At 36.3% G+C, this 19,609-nt stretch overlaps 1 protein-coding gene across 1 annotated transcript in view; it reads left to right on the top strand.

Annotated features, from left to right (window-relative positions):
- Positions 1 to 19,609, top strand: part of MYO1H (myosin IH) — an 835,299-nt gene that overhangs the window by 227,060 nt on the left and 588,630 nt on the right. Inside the window, exon 16 of the mRNA XM_044068514.1 lies at positions 12,603 to 12,683. Within this exon, the coding sequence (XP_043924449.1) occupies positions 12,603 to 12,683 (81 nt within the window). The remainder of the gene's footprint in view (positions 1 to 12,602; positions 12,684 to 19,609) is intronic.

Here is a 19,609-nt window from a genome sequence, read left to right as displayed (position 1 = left end):
ACATCCCCAAAATGTATTAATAGGCACGGAGTCCAAATCATTCTGTATTAAGGCTAAAAGGCAGACAGCAAAAAATCATTAACATGTGAATCATGAAATATTATTGAGACTACCTGCCACACTTTTCATGTTTTGACATATTAGTCATGGCCTCAGACAAAACAATGGTCTCAAGGACCATTATCAAACAAGAAAAAGTAAAAACCTTGTCAGCACCCCCAAAGATCCACTTAGACACTAGAAAGTAATCCAACTTGTGTGATACTTCCAGTTTAGGGGTGACAAATGGGTAACCAGAGTTTGAATAGTTCCTTCCCATCTAAATATCAATAGATCTCAGTTTGGAAACCTTTCTAATTACTACATCTGCTGAGACTAAATGCTATTCATGTTTTGGTTTTAACCTTTGACAGATGAAGTATAGCGTTATTTTAAAATGGTCTGCTATGACCTGGTGCAAGAAATGTGTTGTTTCTGTGTTGTTCTAGAACTCTGGAAGGGAAGGAGGATACTCCAGACTGGGCCCATAAATGCTCCCTAAAAGCGTAGTGCTACAATGTGTGGATCATTCTGTCAGTAACCATCTACCCTCCCCATCTTTACAACTACTACTGATATTTGATAATCTTTCATGCAACAAGACTACGAGCAAATTGTATACTCTGACGCCATTTGAACTTGAAAGACAAGTCTGCTGTCGCCTTACAATGGTTTACTTCTTGCAAGAAAATATCAGCATTTCAGAACTGCATCTTTTTAAGTAAATCTTATGGACATTTGAAGTTAAACAATCCATGACCAGTTCAAAACACTAACAATGTCTATTATGTAAGCAATAGTGAGTTTCATGGTTTTCTGCAATACTGTATTTTTAGCCTCTGGAAAGACGAACCACTTCTGTTCCCTCACTACCCACACAGATCTGAACAAATGAGAAAGAAATAGCACCAACAATAATGCCTAGAAGGGGAGAATAAATCACAGCAGTCTAAACTTGCTAATGCAACCATCAACTCAAACTTGGGAGTACAGTGTACTACAAGAAAAAGACACTAAGAATCTAAGTACCCTGACAGGGGACACCATTGTAGCAGGAAACTAAACCTTCAAACATCCCTAGTATATAACGTGTACAGCACAACCATTTATGTTTAACATTGTTGGCAAATGAAGACAAGGAGTTGACAGACACTGAAGGTTCCCAACACATTGCTTACACTTCCCACTAGGAGATCTTCTGAAGAAAACCAAAACTGTTTCAGGGGAGCCAAAGGCATTGTTCTCAATTTTCCACTTATGAGTAAAACTGCAGCATAACAGAATGTAGCAGGATTGCTGTTCTAAAAGCAAGATTTTCACAAAGTTACCTTGTAGTCAATGAAGAGGGATTCTTTGCCTTCCCTCATTTTAGAGATGATCTTGCATTTGTCATTATAAATGTGACTTTGAAGGTGAGCTATAACCCAGCCGAGTGATAAGCGAGTTGTGATCTTCCTCCATACTGGTGAGATCCTTTCTAAGGCCACATGCAGTTTACATTTGCAGTAGAACCACTGCATCATTACCTTTCAGTCCTTCCTTGAGACCAGCCAACCTCTGTCTTGCATTTCTTTGTTGGTTTCCCAGGTCCTCTAGTTTATCCTGTGGTATCTATATGGCCACTTGATTCTCTGATAACATGGCCTGTGAATCTCACAAGTGAATAGTCTGGAGAGAAACAGTCAACTCAATAAAAGCAGTTTTCAGCTGTTCGAGCTTCAAAATTAGCCTGACTGGTTTGTGCCAAAGTTAGACTGTCCTGTTGAATAGTTTTGTAATTAATTGGGTGATATTGTCTAACTTGTGGGCCATGTATGATCCCTGGGATAGATCAGCAGGGTGGGCGTTCTCCTTTTTTCTGATAGATTACCATTTGGGTGGACTGCCATTTTTTGCTTCATGATGTCTACTAGAATAACATATTTAGGTGTCTGTATGGTGCAGTAGCTAGATAAAGATTACTGATAATCTGAAACAGGATAAAGTTTTAATCTTCCCACAGTATAGCACTTCACAAAATTTTCTATGGCTGTCAAATTGGCAATCCAGTTTTGTAGCTCCCAACAAGGGCCTTATTATATTTGCTGTATTGCATAATCCTACTTAACACAATACAGTTCATAAGCTTCCACTTCTCTCACACTACCTGATATGTCAAACTCCACAATCTATTTAATCACCTGGAAATCAATTTAATATTTTAACTCATGTTCTACCTCTGTAATATAGTGATTTCTCTCACTTCCACTCAGTGATTTTCTATTTGCACCAGTTCTAATTGTATCAGTCTCATTGGTAACATTTAGTCTTTCGATTTTGTCACCAGGGATGTCACACCCCAACACTTTCCCATTCCAAAATACCTTCACTTCAGGGAAAGACAACTTCAGTTTTAGCTCCTTGCACTTATTTTCCTTATTGCAACAACAAGCTGAGAGTGAGTGCTTCTGCAAAGTCACATCTGAATAGTTTTGTTCTACAAACACCATTCTCCCTTCAGCTGCCAGTTTCCTGCCTGTTTGCCACAACTTGCACAACACTTGCTTTCTCTCATAACAAAATAAACTGTGTTTTTTCTATATCTGACCTCTTTTTCAGCCAGTGGCAAACACTTTGCCAATTTAACACCCAAGTACACATTCAGAAAACCAGTCTTTCTCATCAAACTAGCTAACCCTGGAATCACACTGAGTGCTATTCACCACCTATAAAAAATAAATAAATATTAAAATGTTTGAAGACTACTGGATAGGAATGAAAGGAGAATATTATATTAATAGGTTACTTCAATGTACCCTTTGTATTTGACTTATCAAATCTAAAAGAACCAGCAGTTCTATATTTTTTTATTATTTATTACATATCCATAGATTAAAGTTACTCTTGAATATGGACAGGGGTGAACTTAGTTTTATGTGGATGGGGAGTCTGTTCCACATCAGCAGCAGTATCCTCTGTGAAATATACCTGTCCCTCCAAACCATTCTGCTGATGTTGCAGAAGAGGTTTAGAACCCTAAACCAAATACTTCGGATACCATTTGACTTGCTAATGTGCAATAAATCCATCATTAATGGGTTGGATGATGGCTTGTATGCCTTGACACACGTTATCTCTCAGCAGTCTGAAGGATACTGGGTATAGTAACAGGGTTTTAAGTCAATTCATGCAAGACATGTTGTTTAGGCCTTGTAAACTTTTAGTAAGGTATCTCTGTGAGCATTCCAGTTGTTGCATGTACCTGGACAGATACATGCCAAATGGGGAATTATATTCAGTGAGTGGCCTAATGAGGGCTGAGTAAATTTATCTGATGTTGATTGAGGCCTCAATTGTTTAAGCAGTTAGGCAAAGCAGAATAGGAAGACTATTGATGTGGAAAAGACAATTTATATCCTTTGGAGTCAATTAGTTTAACACATCGTATATCTTAAATAATGCAATTATAGCACATATTAATTGTATTTTGTGACCTGTGTATTGTTGTGAAAAAGTTGTCATTTCAATATGATATTGAGGTTATCAGATTGGGTGATAATAAAGCAGTCAGAATTATGTAATGACTATTTAAAGGTAGGGATGATAAATTAATGAGGCAGTTATTTATAACTTTAGTGAGGCTTAAATTAGAATTTGGGGCCCTGATATGGTACTCTTAGGGAAAGACTCATATCAATAAAACAGACCCAGTACTTAGAAGATTTGTAAAGAGAAATGAACAGTTATATAAAGGAGCTATTCAAACAGGGAAATAATTCTAAGCATTTCAACCTATAATACAGAAGATTAAGAGATGATATGATGTGATATGATAGGAAATGATAATGATGTGCATATGCCTACAAGAACCTTAGTTCAATGAATTGTTACAATCTTTGATTAGAAAGGAAAGCTTGATTAAGAGTCTTGGCAAAAACAATATTATAGGCAACTGGTTCTCATAAAGCATGGAACAGCTTGCCCAAAATATTGAGTATGTCAGATGTCAGCAATTTTTTTAAAATGCACTTACTTTGGTGACTGTTGCTATGAGGTTTGATGGCAGGCATAATGGAACAATAAAAGATCTGAACAGTAAATTAAAAGATCTGGTATCTCTTTTGATCGAGAGAAAGAGAAATAAGATCAAAAGGGACTCTCGTGACTATGAATACAAACGTGATTTTCTTTGGAAAGCTAATGATAAAAGAGACAGGAAAAACATCCGTTCACACGGAGGTTTAAAATATTCACATTCAGTTACTTTTGTTTCTTCTGATGGCTTGACAAGTGGGGGTGATAGTGATGAATCCACGTATCACCTCTTCCTAATGCTCATTGTCTGGAAGCCATGCAACCTTTTCATAGACAGGGAGAAGACCAAGGTGGACAACAGAACAGAAAGAGGAGCAGGAATTTTCAGGGACAAAATGTCTACACTGAAATGAACTATAGCCCTCATTTTAAACGAGGCAGATGGAACTGAAAATTTATTAGTAAGTGTGGATAATGTGTCTTTTAATTCTGTTTAGTGAATTTGTCAGGCTGCAGCTTGAATGATAATGAATGCAACATTTTACAGTTTGGTTTAAAGTTTGTACCTATGGTCGTTCCTCATTTACATATGTTAAAGCAAGATGTTGTTTTCTCAAATTGCATTTGAAGTATTTTTTTAATAAGAAGGATAACATAAGAGACACTGATGTTTTGTATTGTATTGAAAATGAGAGTTTTATTTCCTGTATGTCACAAGATAACAATGGAAGTTTTATTTCTTGCATGTCAGATTTAGATGGTAATGCTTATTGTTTATTGGATAATAGTATTATTTCCAACAAAAGTGCATTCATTCCCCCTTATACTAATGAGATAATAAAGCAATTTTCTGTTATGCTGAATTATCAAATAATACAATTGTTTGATGGTTTTGATAAATATAAAGCTGTTACATATAACCTAAGTAAAACTGAATGGAAGTCTTTGGTTGGTTTAAGTCAAAGAAAAGATATCATAATTAAGCCCTCAGATAAAGGGAACAAAATAGTTGTTTTACATTACACACAATATGTTAACATGTGTTATGAACATCCCAGGAAAGAGGATGTTTATGGAAGATGTGATATTGTTGATTATAATAATGCCATGATATAATATAAGGTGTTATTAGAGAAGGGGGTCAGACTAGGTTATTTGACTCAAGGAGATGTTATGAGAAAATGTGAAAGGGGGGTGCAAGATACCTGCCTTTTATTGTTTGCCAAAACTACATAAAAATTTACAGAGCCCTCCAGGTTGTCCATTTCTAGGTGCTCATAAATATTTTTTAACTAATATAGGTTTACTTATACATGAATATCTAAAGCCTTATGTTATGAAGTTACAGTCTTATATCAAAGATTATTTTGATTTGTTGGACAGAATACGAGATATTAAGTGGAATAATTACATGTATTATGTAGTCATGGGTGCAAAAAGTTTTTATACCAGTATTAAACATCAGGACGGTATTAAAGCTTCAAATTATTTTTTATGAAATTCTCCTTTGTCTTGTTATATTATAGAACATACACACTTTTGTTTGTTAAATAGTTATTTTGCTTTTGATGGCTGTATCTATCATCAGTTACAAGGCATCTTTTGCCCCCATGTATGCAAATGTGTTTATGGCCCTTTTTGAGTTGGAATATCTGTATAAGCATCAGTTTGTAAGAAATAATGTTATTGCTTATACAGATATATCAATGATTTAATTTTTATATGTGAGGGCAGTAGACATAATGTAATGAACAATGAACTTCTGTTTGGATTTAGAACAGAACATTTATGGTCTTAGTTTGGATGATATACAGTGTGGTAACATGGTCATCTTTTCAGATTTAGTATTAGAAGGGATTAATGGTGGGGGTATTAAGACATCTGTCCATAGGAAATTTATTGACAATACCCACTTTTTACATGGGGCTAGTTTTCACCCCCAGCATCTATTGGAGTCTCTACCTTATGGAGAGTTTCTTCACATGCACATAATTTGTAGTGATTGGGGAGATTTTATAACAGAGTGTAGGTCCACTTTTTACATATTTATAAATAGAGGGTACAACTGTGATATGGTTAAGAAGTCTTTGCAGAAAGTTGTTGCACACAGATTGGGACTGAACCAGTGCCGTAATGATATGAATAAGGTGGCAATTAATAGTGAATCTCATAAGGATCAGATATATTTTGTCTCAGTATATAATAGTCTTAGTAGTAGGATCAATAAAAATACTGCACAATTGCTGGAAATTTTTACTTCAGGATATGAAGTTGAAAAGAATTATAGCATATTGTCCTTCTATTTCCTATAAAACAGGAAAGAGTTTGAAGGACTTTTTAGTTTCTAGTTATTTTCCCATGCCTAATGAGGCATTATTTGTGACTTCTGGTTTGAAGGGTACATACCCTTGTGGCTGTTGTTCCATATGTTCCTGTATTGTTACAAGTTTTAGGAAAATAAATGGTGCCCATTTTTCACTGTAATAGTGAAGGTGTAGTGTATGACCTCAAATGTCCCTGTAATTTATTTTATATAGGGGAAAGTAAAAGAAAATTGAAAATCAGAATACAGGAACATAAGGGACATAAAGCATAATAAAACTGAATGCAATATTGCTATGCATTTTAAAGCAGTGCATGATAGTGATTATTCTTTGTTACAAGTTTCTGTTTAGAACATGTTTTTATGAAAATTGGTGAAGTATGTGATATTAAGGAGAAACCTCTTTATAAGGAATCCATTTACATTTTAAAATTTAATACTATGGTACCTGTAGGTTTAAATCTAGAAATTAATTGGAAGCAATTATTATGTAATTGAATAATTAATTAATTGATTGTATTATAAGAAAGGTTTGTGAAATGTTGTGTAATTGTATTATTCCTGGAAGGCTGAGAGCCGAGGTGCTAGAGTTTCAGAAGTTTTCCATTAAACCCGTGTTTGTATTGTGGCCGGTTGTGGATTCTTCTTTTTGCTCCTTTCTTTCACGTTGCTGAATATAATGGAACAATAAAACTGTCTTGACAAGGATTGAAGAATTTACTCTTTTACAAACTGTAGTTATCCTATTAGAGTTAAAGTCCTGATGATGTGAGTCCTGAAACTAAAATTGATAAGCATGATTCAGAAGAAGTAAGACCAAACTGCTAAAGTCACTATTAAACATTAAAGACATTTGTTTCAGGGGACAAACCCCTTTGTATGACTTTTGTGGGGAGCTGCAAACTCACAACTCCATTACTTATACTAACTCCAAATCTCACTGTACTTAAGAGAAAAGGAATTTCACCAATATACACCAATTTCAGACTAGTATATATTTCCCCATAATCAAATGTTTATTTCCATTGTTCTAAAGATTGTATTTAACATCCTTGAACTTACAACGGCAATTCTAAACTGCATGAAATAAGGATGTAAAGTGAAGGAAATAGGCACTGCTAAAAAGCACCTTTCTGATATTTGTTCACTTAAAATATCTTGGTTAGCTATATGCAGATAACAGATAGGCTAGACTTAGTGATGAAATAAATTTAGGAGATATTTGAAGAATCAAAATGGAATTCAAGATTTCAGTGTGACTGAAATAAGAATCTGCAAATCAGAATGGGAATGGGAGTGGGCAGAATAAAAGAGGAATTGAGTGGAAGGAAAGGGGGGAGTAAATATCTGTATGTAAGAGTTTGGAGGACTTTAAACCAGATTGTACAAGAATCCAAGTTAATGGTTTGTTGAGTAGATGATTTAGTAAATCTAATACACTGCTAGAAAGAATTAATGCCGTGCCAATCATGTTACTTCCAAGGGTGCTGTATATGTTTAGGCACCTCCCCAGTAGAGGATGAGACTAAGTGGGTTCGGAAGATACAGAGCACTTGTGATAAGTATGTCTGGGAGCAACAAGGGAAGTAGGACAGCAAAAGAAAATTTACAACTGGAGAGAAGATGTGGAGGTTGGGACATGCCTCACTTCCAGATGTATTAGCAGGCAGTGAGGATAGCATTTTTACATGGTACCCAAGAAGACCCAGAGTTGAGGGATGATGCATGGGAGAGTGATAGGTTAAAGAATATCCTGGACTTCTGGAAGGCAGAAGGATGTAGAGGACAGTTACATAGAAATATTAGATTTATAAGCATGTGTAAAAGAACCCTAATGTTAAAATGCAAGGCAAAACTTTGAATTGGAATAGGTGAAGAACACGGGAGCTGAACAAGGTAGACAACTGATGTACAGAGTAGAGGACATAGGAGAGAAGTACAAATGAAAGCCTTTAGGGGTAGAGGAAGAGGCAGATTTCTGGTTTGAAGGAAAGGGAATGGTTACAATTTAGGCAGCTGAAACTGGCTATTAAGGCATGGTTAGTAAAGTTTGCTATAATGCATCTGATACAGGAATAGGAGATAATGCTCAGTGCTCAAGAGGATGGTGATTTAAAATTAGAAGGTAAATGCAGGAAAATTTTTGCAAGGTTAATAGAAAATAAATATGGACAAGTAATAGATTGTAGAAGGTTCAGCTATATCTGTGAAAGAATGGGCTGAGATGCAGAGAAGATATGATAAATTAAATTATAATTTGGGACCAGTATATGAGATGGTTGCATAGATGATTCAGAACACCAATTCAACTACAAAGATATTGGAATTGGGTGTGTGGAGAGAAGGAAGCAGGAATTTACATATGTTTTGGAATGCTAGGTAATCAAGCACATATGGAATTGCTGTACAGGGAAACAGGTAAGGGTGCAGAAAAGCATGTTTCTGATTGTTGGAAGCTTGCACTCTTGGACATGGGTGGAAGGAGCAAAAGAAAGTGAAATCACTTTACCTGGTTTAATGAGTAAGGAGTCTTATTGCTAAAGGTTGGAGAAAGCAGATAAGTTAGCTGGATGCAGTTATGAAGGTCAATACATTTTGGCCATATAGGTGTATATTTGCAGTTTGTGGGGAATAAGAAAAGGGAAGAAAAATGGAGGAAGGAATGGTGTGAGCCTTGGACAGGTACTCTTGAATATAAATTTAATAAGTGGCTTATGTAAGGCTTAGGGGAATACAGTTGATGTCATACCTTTGCTTGATGTTGTATTATAACGTACATACTATTAAGGTTTGCTTGTCTCTCCCTAAAGAGGGTAAGGCTGGGGAGAATAACAAATATGAAGTTAGAATATTGAAGAAAACAAAAACAAACAAGGGATGTTTAAATAGTGTATGAAAAATGAATGCCATGTTTGGTATTGTTTTTTTAATATATATATATATATATATATATATATGTATATATGTATATATATGTATATATATATATATATATATATATATATATATATATATATATATATATATACATATATATATATATATATATATATATATATATATATACAGTATTACCATGTACTAAGGGTAGAAACATCCAAAAAATGTTTTGATGATTTATGTAATTATGGAATTGTGTTTTGTGAACTGTTCAATAAAAAGAATATCAAGAAAATTCACCCTCATGTGAGGGCAAGCTCCTACACCCCTAAACTTATTCCACAGTCACACAAATGTGAAAGGAGAAACCTCCTGAAAGAAATGAATTGCTGCCATTGAACACTCAGAAACCACACCAGCAGTGACATCCAATGGAAAACAGTTATAAGGGAGATGCATGTCATAGAGCTAAACTAAACCAGATACACCCTCGGCAACATGTAGCTTGATGAGAAGTGGAAATCCAAGAAAAAAAGAACAAAACTATCTGTTCTCATAACTGTGTTCTTCCTTAAAGTCTCTGGAAACTGCAACAAGGTCATCTGTGAAAACCTAGATGATTTAAGTGCAGAATTTATGGTAAGGCTGTGAAATGTGCTAATAACTAAAAAAACAACTAAACATCACAAAAAAACATTCTCTAATGAACTACAGTGAATAAATAATGATGATTCCTTTTACATTATTTCATGTATAAGGGCTCTAGTCTACTTTAATTAACCGAAAGCTGCAAATCCATCAACACATATACATCGAACCGCAAAATGAGTGAACTCACAAAACCGCGAAACTCAAAATATCGATTTGTCATACTCGGCAAACCCCACCGCCCAAAACATACTACACACCCAAACAAAATAAATAAACCACAAACATACACCAACCAAAACCCTACTTCTAACCCTACACTAAACCCCACATACACCACTATCTATGCACTCTCCTTAACCCCTCCCTAACCCTAAGGTCCGTAACTACCACACACTTACCCTACGGAGCTATACCCAAACAAAATAAATTAACCACACACATACACTAACCAAACCCCTACCTCAAACCCTACACTAAACGTTAAATGCATTACCCATATTACATTACCTATCTATGCACTTACCTTAACCCGCACCCTAATGTCCGTAACTATCGCACACTTACCTTACAGATCTGTAGCTCAGACGGGCCAACCAAAACACTTCCACATTTCGAATTTCACGGTAATTTCGTGGTTTTGTGAGTTCGCTTATTTTGCAGTTCGATGCATTTGTGTTGATGGACTTGCATTCGCTGGAATCAGCTTTCAGTTAAATAAAGCAGACCCAAGGGCTCATATATAATATCATTAGCTAGACAACTGCATGTGTCTACTTATCTACATACAAATATACATACATGCATACATACATACATAAATACAAATATTTCAGGCACTAGAAATAATCCCCATCTAGCCTGCCAAAATGTCAAAACAATCATCCCCACAGTAAGTGGCCAAGTTGTTCATGAAAATATCTAAACTATTTTTTTTCTTTAATATGATTTAGTAGTTTATTCCATGCATAACCTACTCTGTCAGAGAACTAATTAGTACATCTCTCCTTCCTATATCATCTACTCAGGTCGACTGATGATTCTCTATTACTCTTTGATAACCCCAAACATTCACAGAGGTAGTTAGCTCTAAAATGCCCTATATACCTGATATATATATATATATATATATATATATATATATATATATATATATATATAAACTAAAACTATAACTTAAATCTTCACATCCATTGATGCCCTTGGTGTAGTTCTGTTGTACTCTTTCCAATTTAGTCATGCTAGTTTTGTGATAATATTTCCATATTATTATTCCATACTCTAGTTTGGGTCTGTTGTAAGTTACAAACAATTTCATTATTTCTGATTTCCTAGACTTTGTAAAGCTTTTTATGCAGCCTATAGTTTTATAACTATCATTATATAGTTGGTTGATATGATCAGAAAAACTTAAAGTTGAATCTATTCATATATCCAGGTCCTTAAATGAATCTAGAGGTTCAATCACTGTTTGCTGAAATAAGTATTCACCAGTCAGACTATGTCTCCTAAATCTCATATGCTTATTTTGAGATATATTTATCAGCAGATTATTCGCCTGTGCCCAAAAGTCAACTTAGTCAAGTTAATTTTTATAGACATACCCTGTCTGTAAAAGATATGATCAGTGTACCCATTTTCAAGTTATCTAAATACAGATTATAAAGCACCTCATATGAAAAAGATAGATATGAAAAATACAGCCTAAACAAATATGGCTCTAAGGCAGAGACCTGTGAGACACACTAACTGTAAATAAAGAATTTCACCTGTCCATTTGCTGTATGATACTTCCCATTTCCTATTTGTAACCCATGCAGATATTCATCTTATCAAGATTACATTAATGCCAGTTGATCAAATTTTATTGATCAGTGTTTTGTGTATGACCCTAGCAAAAGTTGAAGATAAGTTTATACAAATTGCATCAAAGCACACTTTTTTATTTATAGCTGTTATTATATTGTTATAAAATATCATGTTACAAATAGTTATGGATCTATTTTCAACATATCCATGCTGGCATATGGTTTCAAGTCCCAGCTGTTGCAATTTAGATAATCATTTATCCAAAATAGCCATCTCCATTATTTTTCCACAACAAGAAAACAAACATATGAGTCTATATAACTATGGGTTTGTTCTATTTCCCGTATCCCCTTAAAAACAGGTTTAACAAGTGCATTTTTCCAATTGAAGAAAATCTGCCTATAGTTAAAGGACCTGCTTGGATAGCAGATATAATGGTACTGTGAGTTCACACTGAACAGTTCTCAGATCATTATTACTAATTCCCTCTTCTCTCTTCCTCCCTGTACATTTTGGGGTCCAGTTTGCATAGTTCTCTTTGAATATAATCTAATTAATTTTTAGTATTTAAAGTTATTTGAATGTTACCTAAACAATTTATCACCCCTCCCCCAGGAGCCAAACTGCATTATATAATATTGTGTAAATATATCTATAATCTGTTGTTTCTGAGAATAAATTTTAGAATTTACAGACAGTTTATCAATGTGTATGTCTTTACTCCTACCACATTTGATGTATCTATAAAATGTCTTCCTATTATGCTGCGTATGTTTGTATAAATTTTCTTCACATTTTTCCTGATCTTGTTCTGTCTGCCTGAATTCATAATTCCTTTTCTGAAAAGTCATTCTCTAATCATTGTAACCATTGTTTTCTCTTCTTTTAGCTAATGTGCAACGCAAAAAATCATATTATCAAACAATGCTTTTTTACATCAGAGCTGGATAACAGGAAGAGGCCAGAAACGGTAAGGCTATTACAAAAATGTAATACTCACCTTGCTGCTGGAAATGAACTGCATGTAAAAATGAAAATTAACAACTACGCTGTAGCACACTGCTAATGTACTAACTATACTTTGCAATTTTATTTTTTTATTATTTTTTATGAGTTTTCTATTTGATGTTTGCTCACAGTAATAATATTTCATATCGCTGGTGGATGCATATGTTTGCAAAAAGGTTCCTTCTTTTCAGGACAGAAAGTGTCGGGTTACAGTGGATACTGAGACTTGGGGCACATCGGGGGTATGGATTAAATTTTTCTGTCCCTATGAGACCTGTTCTGAAATCTAGGAAGTTGAAATGATATGTCCTACAATGCAACATAATACTGAGTGCTGTTGCCTTAATTTTTAAGTAAGCAGGGAAATGTTTAATAAGGGAGTGTTTTGGAGGGAGTTTTGTCAAGTATGATTGGATAATTGCTTTTATTGCTTTTAGCTTGAGTGTATATATATATGAGGATTCAGTGCTGTGTTTTTTGTCTGATGAAGCAATGCTGTTCATTGCGAAAACGCTCACGTTCAATAAATAACTTTATACTGTTTTTTGGAGCTTTTACTGCTGTGTGCCTGCCTTGCTGTTACACAGATTTTTTGGTTCTTGTCTTTTATAAATGGAAGGGGACTGCATGTGCTTGAATTTTTCATTACTGAATAGTGACTTATAGAAGATATGCAAATCATCAGCCTAGGTTTTCAGTTAATAATATATGACTATTTGACTTGGTATTTTGTAATTATATGATGGAAGCCGATCACTCCCTAACCCAAAGTTTGAGCCAGCTCCTGTTTGCTCCCTAACACTAACTCTGAGCCAACTCCTGATCTATCCCTAAACCTAAAAGTTTCTGCCCCTCCTTAATCCTACCTCTGAGTAAATACATGATTGCTGCCTAATCCAAAAACCCCCCTTGCCTCCCTAACCCTAACCTAGCACTATCTAATCTAACTCTAATTCTTGATTGCTCCCTAAACTTAAGCACCACCATTTCCCTTCCCCACTTACCCGTTTCACAACAAGACTTTGATAGCATCTGATCATTGAGGCAGCTTCTTCCCTGAACTCACTTTCAAGTTCGAGCAACTGCTCGGCTAGGTGAGCAGACAGGCTGCAAGTTCCTGTATTTTGAACAGCTGGGTCTTGAGCAACTGTAAGGGTCTCATTTCAAGAAGATGCATATACAACAAGAAGCATAACATTGTGGTCAGGGGATCTGGATGGTATGTCTGAAGGAAGAATAAGACAAGTATTCTAAGCTGTGTTGTTAGGGCAAAAAGAAACGTTCCGAAGGTTTTCAAACAAGACTCATATGAGATGCAGCACTCATCTTTTGCAGTCTGAACATTTCTCCTACTGTTTTAAAATGCAAGAGTGGATCAGTAAAAGTATTGTTGCCTTCAGAGGCAGTCTCTTAGGCTTTTAAAATGCATCTTCACTTCATTCAGAATAAATAAATAAATAAATAAATAAATAAATAAATAAATAAATCTTCACCATTTTCTTAAAAAAAGTAGTTTTGTGTCTTTTCATTTTTTTGTGTATTTGGCAGCTGTTCTCTGTCAGAATTACTTTAAACATAGTCTGGCATTACAGCTTTAGCTTTGTCCGACACTCTTCAGTAAACAGCACTTGAAGACCAGAGACAGTTTCTGTAAATCAGTGTAAATATCTAAATTAAAATATAATTTGCTACAAATAAAGTAAATCACTGCAGCAGCAGTAAACTTGTATACATTTCACAACACAGTCCCACAACACACCTCTATTTAACACAATTCACGTAAAGTATGAGCTGCTTCTCTTTGCTTACATTCTTTTTGCTTTTGTAAAGCTTTGTCATATACCCTTTCCTACCATATTTCTGAGTAGCTCAGTGATGCTTAAGAAATTATATATAAATCTTGCATTGTGAGTAGCCATATCCAATAAACAGAACAGGAATGTGTTTTTTTTTCTGTTGAACTTTCTTTGGAGAATTTAAGTATGTTTTAATTAAATTCACATTTCTCTCTATTCAATATTAGCCAGTTTCTATAGATCCTTTAAAGCTCTCTTCTTAAGCTGAAGTTATGCTTTAACTATAGCTTGTTAAATGCAGCAATGTTATTGTTACATTTTCTGGTATTAACACAATTTCTAAAACTTGTCGGGTTGAATTTTGAAATTTTTCTGCAGTTGATGTCACACCAACATTTTATTGTTGTTATATTCTTTGAAGCATAAGAATGGTAAATATTGTAAAGTTCCTACTGCCAGAATTCCTTTTTTTAATTGTAAGGGCTATGATAACTCAGCACTGTACAGATGCCCATTACGTATTTATCACCATGTAATTGTTTAACAAAAATAAATAGAACTTTTAAATAACTTGTAATATTAAGAAAATAATCATATCTAGTTGATGAAAAAATGCTGAACGTTTCAAGTCTGCATCATAATCTTGCTGTGTATTACAAGGAAGTTTGAAACATTTGTCTTCTTATATATTGGTGTCTACTATATTTGTTGAGTACTGCTAGCTCAAGACATGTTTGCTGCCACATGTTTTAATTGGAAGATGCCTTAACTCTCACCAGTCCAACAGTCTAATCCTATTAAATTATGTATCCCTTCCACCACCCAACTTTAGTTAATTGCATAGCCATACCAGAACCCTAACTCTAACCCTAAAAACTCCTTGGTCTTAAACATATGAATGTCATCTCTAACCCAAATCCCTGATCATTCCCTAAACCTAAATCTCCACTCCCCATCCCTAATCCTAAATTCCACATACATTTCCTGACACTAAAACAGCAATCCTACTCCCTAACCCTAAACGTCCTTCATTCTCTCTAAATCTAAACCCCCTTCCCACTCCCTAAACCTAAAATCCCTTCCCAATCCCTAAACCTAAACTCCTTTCCCATTTCCTAAATCTCAGCTCCCTTACCACTCCCTAAACCTAACGTCCCTTCCCAATCGCTACCTGAAACTCCATCCTACATTCCCATCCCCATGGCCTCTGTATTAACCTTGCCTAAACTTGAATACTGTGTTTGGGTCATGTGCAGTAGCTGCATTCTCTCTCCGCAGGTGCTGGACCTTGCATGAATGCAGTATTCAAGTTCGAGCATGAGCAGACTGGCATACAAGGTAGCAGTCACCCAAGTCCCTGGCTATTACACACTGGTATTCTAGCAGCTAGGGCTCAGGTGGCTGCAGAACAGCCTATAAGTGCTCATTTTTGAAAATATTTCTTTAGCTCCTAATAATGTACCTGCAGCAGTGTTTTTTTTTTCATTTTACATTTATGTGTTTAATTTTATATATCTGTAACAAGAATGAAAAGTGAAACAGCAATGTACTGACATTTCCGTTTTCTACAGCTCTGGCATACTCCTCTGTTTTCATTTTACCCCCAAAGTAAAAAATAGCAAATTATTCTGTTCTTTTGTCCTGTTATTCCTTTAAAATGTGACTGCATACTTGTTCTTTTGCACAGACAACATTCTGGCACCTGTTATATGCATATCTGTCTCCAATATCTCAATCTAGTTAACCTCATAAACATTTATGTAAATAAATATAATTTGCTGTTGCTGTCACAATTTTTAGAATAAAACATTTGGTGGAGTAAGAGGATGAACATAGGGTCTAAGGGATACCAGAACAATATGAATGCATGTACAGTCTAGCATATTTTTTTATACAATGCCCCACTTGGGTATAGTTGGAAAACTCACTAAATTGAGCATAAACCCCTACATAACTCACTGGATTGCCAGGTGGCCACACAGACAGGACCCAAGAGGTCAGGATTGGTGAGACCACCTTCACTAATAGACCTGTCACCAGTGAGGTACCTCAGGGCTCCATGTTGGGACTGCTCCCATCTGGCATCTAGTTCTCAGTCATAAAGGTTAATGTCAAAGGCCTTTGACTGAGCAAGTTCACAGAAGACTGCAAATTGGGAGCTGTTATAATTTCCCCTATGACACAAACATCTTACAAGAGGGTCTATCACAGACAAATGACTGGTGCCAAAGTCATGGATTAAAACTCAATGCCAACAGATGTATTACAGTGCCTTTTGGGAAAATTGTCACCCAGGCTAATTATTCCAATTACTCCATCAATAAGACACCCCTAAGATTTGACCCGATAGTCAGGGATCTGAGAAAATATGTAGATAGTAATCTAGCCCTTGACCAACATGATGCCAAGGCAGTAAGAAAATCATTCTATGTCACCTAACTTGTAACTAATGTCATGGCATCCAGGTCCAACAAAGTCATATCATTCATCATCATTATCATCATCATTACCGGGTTTTCCCCATTTTCTACATGGGGTTGAAGTGTCATGTCACTCATCGCCATCTCTCCCTGTTCAATGCCATTCTCCTTCCTTCTTTGACATTCATGCCTGACTGTTGTAGGCCTTCTTTCACACAATCCATCTTCCTCTTTTCTAGATGCCCTCATCTTCCTTTTGCCTTCTTCCTGTCTGTCCCAAATCTCCTTCAGCAGATTGTCTTCTGCTGTCCTACATAATATACCTGAACCACTGTAGTATGTTCTCTAAGACCTTTTCTACAATTGGAGCTACTTTGGCTTTTGTTCTTATATCCTAATTTCTTCATCTGTCCCACATCATGCATCTTACCACCCATCTTAAGCACTTCATCTTCCTCACTTCTAGCTTCCTCAACTACTCTTGTCTTTACTACCCAAGTTTCTGTACCATACAGTAGTACTGGTCACACCACTGTTTCATACACCATACTTTTCAGTTTCTTTGGCATTCTTCTGTCATACACCACCCCTGACACTCTGTGCTAATTGGTTGTAGCCCCCCCTTATTCTAGCTTTGACATCCTCATTCAGACTTCAATTCCCCTCAACCTCCTCTCCCAGATACTTGAAGCTGTTAACCTGTTACACTATCTTCCCGTCTATCTTAATTTTCAGCTTTTTCTAATTTCCCCCTTTTGTTGCCATTATAACTGACGTATCTGTTCTCAGTTTCATCCCATGTGCCTTCAGTTTTGCAGTCCATCCCTTTAACCTTTGCTGAATTTCGGTTCAGAATCTGCCTGTAATGCCACATCTTCTGCATACAGCAACTTTGTGGAGCTGTCCCATCTGACCAGTTTGCTAATGAAGTCCATCACCATTAAGAACAGCAATTGGCTCAGAATTGAACCCTGATGCATACCCACTCTTACTGGGACCCCCCTCTGTAAGACTGGCCACTGTTCATAATTGAGTCATCAGGTCATTGTACATAGCTTGCACTAATTCTGCCAATGTTTCTGGTACTTTAAACCACCACAGAACTGCCCAAATCAGGTTTCTTGGGACCTTGTGATATGTCTTCTGTATTCTTCAAGTCTAAAAATGCCCATTTGGATACTTTCCTCATTTCAAGCTTTTTCTAAAGTATCTGTCTCACTGCAAATTGGGTCGGTTGTGCTGCATCTTGATCTGAATCCAAACTGCTCCTTTCCCATCCTACTTTATACTACTCTGCATATTTGTTTATCAGTTACCCTTCCCAGAACTTTCATGCAGTGTGATAGGAGTTTGATAGCCTCTGTATTACCCATAGTTGTGAATGTCATTTTGTTCTTGAAAACTGGCAGTAGTGTGTTTATTCTCCAGTCATCTGGGATACTCTTTTCTCTCCACACTGCTATGAGTACCCCCAGGAGCCATTTCTCCCCTATCTCACCCAACATCTCAATCATATCCACTGTGACCACATCTGAGCCTGCTGCTTTCCCTGACTTCATTTTCATTAGTGCTGTTCTTACTTCTTCTTCTAGGGTGGGCTCCTCCTCTTCTCTCACCGTAGGCTGTGTCTGAGGTAGTACAGCTTGAGTGGGCTTTCTTCATTCAGAAGCCACTGATATACTCCTTCCATCTGCCTTTTATGTCCTGTGGACTAGTTAGCAGCTTGTTGCTGTTGGTATCCCTTATGAAGGGTGTCTGCCTTTGTCTTGCAGCTTGATAGACGTTTTTTGTGCAGTCCACTGAGCCAATTTCCAGAAGATGGTAGAGTGCCTTTTATGTCTTGTTCTTTACTGTTGCAACTCCTTTATTAGCCTCTTTGTTAGCAAATCAGTATTCCTTCCTAGCCTGGGCTGTCTTTTCTGTCTCCCACATTTTCTTGCACTCCTTCTTTATTTTGATGACTTCCTTATCTTCTTGATTCCACTACCAGCTTTCCTTATGTACCTAATTTCCATACCTGGCTCGACCTCACATCTGTTCTGTAGCCCTTACATATGCTGTTTTGAGGCACTGCCATTTTTCTTCAACTCCACCTATTTTTCTTCTTTTTAAGGTGCTACAGCTCTGAGTAATTCCTTGAACTGTTGTGCTTTCTCTCCAGTCAACTTCCAAATCTTCAGCCTGATCTCTGTTGATCTTAGAACCTTCTCTGACCCCTGCTTGCACCTGATTGTGGCAACCAGTAGTTCATGATGTGGGGCGACTGTTTCACTGGGAATGACTTTGTAATTACTGATTCTACCCATGTCCCTTCCCTTACTAGGCAGAAGTCTACCTGAGTTGCATATTGGCCACTTTTGTATGTAATCTTGTGACTGTCTCTCTTTACGAACAATGTGCTGGCTACCATCAAGCCATTTTTCAGACAGAAGTCTAGAATGGCATCTCCTTTATTCCTGTTGCCTTACCCATGCGGACCCAGACAGTCCTCATATCCTGTTTTGTCTGTCCTGATATATGCATTCAGGTCACTCATTATCAACACCAATTTCTGTTGTCCTGCAGTATCTAGTAGGTCCTGCAAATGCTGTCTGAAGGCACTCTTTTCCTCACTGTTACAACCTTGCTGTGGGGCATAGGCTGAGATGATGAATACTGCCCAATCATTACAC

This window comes from Protopterus annectens, chromosome 4.part0 (assembly GCF_019279795.1).
Source record: "Protopterus annectens isolate FY-2018-M chromosome 4.part0, PAN1.0, whole genome shotgun sequence".
NCBI lineage: Eukaryota > Metazoa > Chordata > Ceratodontiformes > Protopteridae > Protopterus > Protopterus annectens.
This window is presented reverse-complemented; position numbering and strand designations above follow the sequence as displayed.